Source organism: Amphiura filiformis, chromosome 12 (genome assembly GCF_039555335.1).
Source record: "Amphiura filiformis chromosome 12, Afil_fr2py, whole genome shotgun sequence".
In the NCBI taxonomy this organism is placed as follows: Eukaryota; Metazoa; Echinodermata; class Ophiuroidea; order Amphilepidida; family Amphiuridae; genus Amphiura; species Amphiura filiformis.
This window is the reverse complement of record NC_092639.1, coordinates 63,227,661-63,233,660: the sequence shown is the minus strand read 5'-3', so window position 1 is coordinate 63,233,660 and position 6,000 is coordinate 63,227,661. Positions and strand designations below refer to the sequence as shown.

General features: G+C 34.9%; 1 protein-coding gene across 1 annotated transcript in view; it reads right to left on the bottom strand.

Annotated features, from left to right (window-relative positions):
- Positions 1 to 405: 405 nt before the first annotated feature.
- Positions 406 to 6,000, bottom strand: part of LOC140166561 (uricase-like) — a 28,808-nt gene continuing 23,213 nt past the window's right edge. The window contains 2 exon segments of the mRNA XM_072190053.1: positions 406 to 5,042; positions 5,720 to 5,803. Coding sequence (XP_072046154.1) covers positions 4,968 to 5,042; positions 5,720 to 5,803 — 159 coding nt within the window. The 3' untranslated portion in view covers positions 406 to 4,967.

The following is a 6,000-nucleotide window of genomic DNA, read 5'->3' as shown; positions in this document are numbered from 1 at the left end:
ATCAAAATGAGTCAGATGTCGCGCCAGCTTAAGTTACCGATGAATACGGCCTTCGTACACATTTTATACCGTAACTCAGAATACAATTTAGGGAATTTACGGCTCATTTGTGCTGCCGGGTCACAATTGGTGAATGTTTGTAAAATGTGTAACCAATTCTTAAGTGCTGTGACTTGCAAAAGAGCAACAGCGTATAGTCAGGTGCATATAGTCTAGAAGTGAACATTAAAAAATCCTTTCAAAGGAAATTGGTACCCTCAATTAGACTCAGCGCTCCCCAATCCAATGATTCATGCTAAACTATTGCATAAAAACAACCCCAAAATCAAAAAATACCTAAATTACACAACCTAGTGGAAGAGTACCATTTCAAATTATATCCACACATTAAATAAACTATATTAGTGCTGCGTAGGTGTTTTATTACATAAAAAAGATACAAGTATGTGTGTAATATATAAAAAAAATACATTGATTTATAATGTAATCTATCTAACATAATATACTGTTACTTTGGTAACTTTACATTTTTACTATGAAAATGTTAAATTATCATATCATAATGAAATTTATTCAAGTCCATTTCTTGAAAATAGGGCACTAAAAATACAACTATAAAGTACATACATGTACAGAAATTATTGTACAAGGCCACCATGGCCATTAAGCACACATGAAAACAGAATACATGCTTTTTTTTAGTTTCTTGATTGCATGAATGAACTTTATGTTCCTCATTACATTATTATCAATGATCATGGAGATATGCTGAACAAGATTCTTACTCCCGATTCCAGAACAGATACAGCACTAACTTTTATTTGGGGGTAAAAATATTGTCTTCTTCAGCCAAATGAAACATAACCCAATAGCCTGGTACAAAACACTAACAATTGTGCATTTATACAAAAGTAGTTAAAAATGAGCAAAGCACACAAAAAATACACACAAGGAAATGACCTCTTTTACAGTATTTTGGTCCATAACCAAAGTGAAATTTGGTGTTAAATTGTCTTATTTGGTCAATTTCTGACTTATTGTGGCCTGCTTGATGCAAGCTGTCTGTAGGGTCACTCACCTCAGACTATTAGGCGTGTGAAAGTCAATTCCGTGTTTACCGTCCCCCGCCCGCGTCACTTTTTGGAAACCAAAAATACTCGCGTCAAATTGTCAAAAATGCCAATATAATTCATTACTTTCAAAGTATCAGTGTTTTCACGAGTTTTAGCAATTGGAAACATATATTTTTGTTTGTAAAAGATATAAATTCATAACTTGGAAGCAAAACCAGGCTCTTTTCTAACTTTTCTAGTCCCTAGCTTACAGGAAAATTTCTTTGTTGCATTTATTTCCATTTTACTTTAAATCAACACACATTTTAGGTCAATAATGAAACTGATGAAATAATGAAAAATGAAAAAGTCACCTCATCACCAACCTGGAAAAAAAAAGTGACGATAAACTAGGAATTGACTTTCATGGTTCATGAACTTGAATTATAGATGTCAAGCAGTATGTGACTGAGCACACATCCTTCATGATCTTGGCATTGAAGGAGTCTTCCTGTAGGTTCCTTAAGGCTCAGAGAAGGAAATGTCACTGTTTCCTACAAGACTAATGAGTGAATGCAGGAAGCATACAGCAGCATATCACCGGAGCAGGAGGATGACATAATCTACATACAATTGACACCAGTGACGTATTAGGTAATGAAAATTTCAACAGTGCACAGTGATTAGTAAGGTGGGAAAAGACATGATTGTACCTTCATTAATCAAGAAATCATGTCCAGGAGACCCATTCTAAGCCACATAAAATGGCCAGGGCTGCCCCCTTACTCCCACCGGGCATTTGCCCATGGAACACATCAGAGGCTCTAAAGTCAACCCCTCCCTGGACCCCCTCCGCTCTCATACTTTATTTATGTAAAAATCATCAAAATTCAGATTTCAGTACCTTTGTCATTGTCATAGATGTGCTAATATAGCCTGCAAGTGGTTCAGCCGAAAGTTGCATATTTAAGACAAATTAAAGCAATTTACATGATGAATGACAGTACATAAATTAACTACATGTATTTCGATGGGGTTTCAATTTAATCAACACTGCAGCTTACTTTGTTTTTTGACAAATTTTTCATTTCAAAAATACCAGATGACAATTTGAATGACTTACCCTTCACTTTTAAGCAATGTATACACAATTTTAATTTGTTTACACTTGCACTGGGATCACAGCATGGGTCTTTAATTGTGATACCAACACCTTAAAATCATGTTAATTACATGACTGGTTGGTATGTTATCTCAAACAACAAACACTAATATATTTATACATTTGTCCACATTATGTAAGGCACTATAATTGTAAAATAAATCTTTTTTTTTCTTTCATCTACACATCTTTATCATATAATACTGTATGGATTGATCGATTTATCTCTAGTGAATATAAACAATAAATTCTCATGAACAACACAAAAATATAAGAATTTTCAGAATATATGCCCCAAGGTGACGAAAAAAACCCAAATCTGTTCTACGAGCCAGACTGACCCAGACTTTGCATTTGGTTTTTTTTAGATGCGTGAAATTTGTTGGAAAATATTTGAAATAATTTTGCAATTTATTGAAAAATATTTCAAATGTTTGTAAAAAAATAATTCTTTACAGATTTTTCAATCTTTCTGTGATTTTGTTAGAGTCCACACAGACATGGATACCCTACTTGGCACAAACAGTCCGCCCGTAAAACAGTGTTTTTTTTGTTCCCAAAGTGTTAGTTACAGTTAATAAATTGTTTTTGATTCTTAGCACCATAGTAACATTAGTAATTAAGAAGGCTCATTGTTCAAGGTTCATGCATTGGAAGACTTGTTGAATGTGTGGTTTATATACTCTACTCTCACTAATGCAGCCTGTGGTTTCTAAAACCACACCTCTTCTCATAATTCCATCCAGTGTTATTCCATTTTCTTTGTAGCTCTTTGTCATCTACCTGCATCAACTTGTGTTCCATCGCAACACCACAAGTCAAGATCAGGTATGTAGAACACCTTTTGTTCACCCGATGATGATGCAATTTTTATCTTGTTCATATTTGATTACAATAATATATACTTGAATTGGGAAAAAGGGTTCTAAAAGGGTCCTTTGGCTGCAGCTGGGCTCCATGGGGAACCTTCTTGACAGAACCATTAAAGGTTCTCCGAAGGGGTTTAGAACCCCTATTGGTTCTATAAGGAACCATTTTGGGTTCTTGAACATATACAAAACCCTTGTTTCCTGAGAGTGCTCCACACAGGACAAAACATTCTAGTTGAACCTTTTCTCTCTAAGTGAATAGAGTATAGCATGAAGACCTGAATTGTCATATCTACACCCATACCCTTCACTTTAATATCTACACCCATACCCTTCACTTTAATATCTACACCCATACAATTCACTTTAATATTTTGTTAACTTTTGTCTATTATCTCTGTGGTTTTTGGATTTTTACTAGTGCAGTGTCAGTGTACACCACCAAGGTTTGTCTTGTTTCCCACATCAAGTTGGTATACCTGGCTTGAATCTTTCTATTTTCTTTTTTAATATATATTCTAGGTATCCTCTTGTATCATCCTTTAATCTTTACTCACTTTGTAGATATATTCACCTCCAGATCAAAGTAAAATGTCCAACCAGTTGCAGTCTGCACTCTTGGCACCCCCAGCTACACCACTGCTTGTGGTCTACTTGTTGGATAAGGAAGAGTCATAACTCGGAATTTTATGCCCCTTGCATTATTTCTGAATTATGAATCTCAGGAATAGTAAAACATAACCAGCAACTATCTTCTCTTGTAAACTCTGCTCATCCAAAAAATGTGCTACACACAGGCACAATACCTAGAAGTTGATCCACAAGCCTCAGCACACTTTACAGGTGTACCAACACGTTATTGCCAACTAAGTTGCTTTCTATATATTGTTCTCTAAAATTGCTGCAGGTAATTTGGTTTATATACAAAACAAAAATAAATGCTATATAATATCTTAAATTCCTCATCTTACTGTAGAGAAGTGTTTTGAACACAAAAAGACACATATTATACAAGGGATATATGTTACGGCACCCTATGAATTTAGTAAAGTAGTTGTGCTCCAGGAGCACTGTTGATTGACAAAATCTCAAATGTGCATCCTCTTTCTTAATAGCAATCACATGTTTATATTGTAAATAATCTTTTTGCTTTTTGCTACTGACATGACCTCAGGTGTGCTCAAATCATTTCTTTAAAATAGCATAATAATAGATAACTGTATAGTTGTAAAAAAGATTTAACCTTTCAAAGCAGAATTTTAATGGATTAGTAAAATTATAAAGTAGAATTTCAATGTATTAGTATAATAAAAATTAAACAAAGCTTAATGACTGTAGTGGAAGAGGTGCTTAACTGTAGAAATATAATATGTGACACGGTCAAGGGGAATGAGTAGGATGTCGCTAATATTGTTTTTGAGATATTGGCAAAAACTGTGTTCAAATTCTTTTGTTTTATATTGTTTTCAGCCATTGGTAAATTGCTCATAACTCGGTAACCAGATGTCCGATTTTGATGGGGTTTGCATCAAAATGTAGCACTTGTAAACTGTCAGAAAATGGTGTAAAAAACTGCTAATTGAAAATTGCCGACATGTGACTCATTCCCCTTGATCATGTCACATATGTGGATAATGTAGAATATATTCTGAAATAAAAGCTGTGGTTCAAAAACATCACTAAGTTATGGCATTAACAGTCATGGCATTAACAGTCATGGCATTAACAGCTGTGTCATTTTCTGTTTTCTGATCAATTAGACACTTCTTCCACCATAGTCTTCAATTATAATTAAAATGGTGGCAAGTCAACATTTGAGATGTAAATTGTGCACAATAGTCAAATTGTTACAGTTCGTAAATGAACAGGGACAGGTCAAACCTTTCAGAGTTTTGACTTTGGATGGCGCTCTATTGCTCCACGAATGTATCCAAATGGCTTTTCAGTAGGCATAAACACCTAAAATGAGAAAGGGGGAAAAGAAGAAAAGTGTTCCACCATCATTTACTGGTTTGTAAAAATAAATAATTATTGATATTGGGCTATTCCACTTCAACAGAGGCGTGTAGATTTCAATGGAGTCACCCATTTGAAATTCACACTCATAACATGTATGGATTGCAACTGGAATATCCTATCGTACGAGTAGTTGATATTACTGTTACAGGAAATATTTTCAAACCAAATATTCAAAAGCAGTGGCGGGGGGGTCAAGGGGAATCCACCCCCAATATTTTTCTCCCCTCGCCACTGCTTTTGGGGCAAAAAACAAAAAAAAAAAAAAATTTCCACTTTTTGCAGCAATTTTGTGCAAAATTGGTTGATCCCCCAAGAAAATTGATTTCCCCAATGCCCCTCCCCACCCCCCTAAAAAAAATCCAGGTGCCGCCATTGGGCTAAAGTCTAGTGTTTGAACTGACAACTCCATTTTGATGGTGGTTTCAAAGCAGTTAATAATACTTGTATACCATCTCACACGAGGGCAGCATATAATTTCTGTGTCAGTGCCAGAGAGGGGCTGGCCAAGATTGACTACATTTTGACATAGTCATTGGTTTAGCATGTAAACACAAAACTTTGACAAATAAAAAATGGACCACCACCTTAAATTGTTATGACAACACCACATAACTCACCTCATTGTTATTTTGCATTCCAATCTTTGCCAAATCAGCCAGGAAATAGTGCACATTGGGCATTTCCATATCAACTTGTTCCACCTGTAAAAATTTAATTATTTTGTGTAAATTCTTCACATGTGTGAACTTTTATATGCAAATCATTTGTCATGTAATATCAATTTTCTGAGGGTTTTTTCCACTGTTTATCCTTTTACCAGACTATAGTAAACTGCAAACATCATCAAAATGAAACTTGCTGTTCCTGAGATATAAGTGAGTTGAGTCAGTTGACCAAG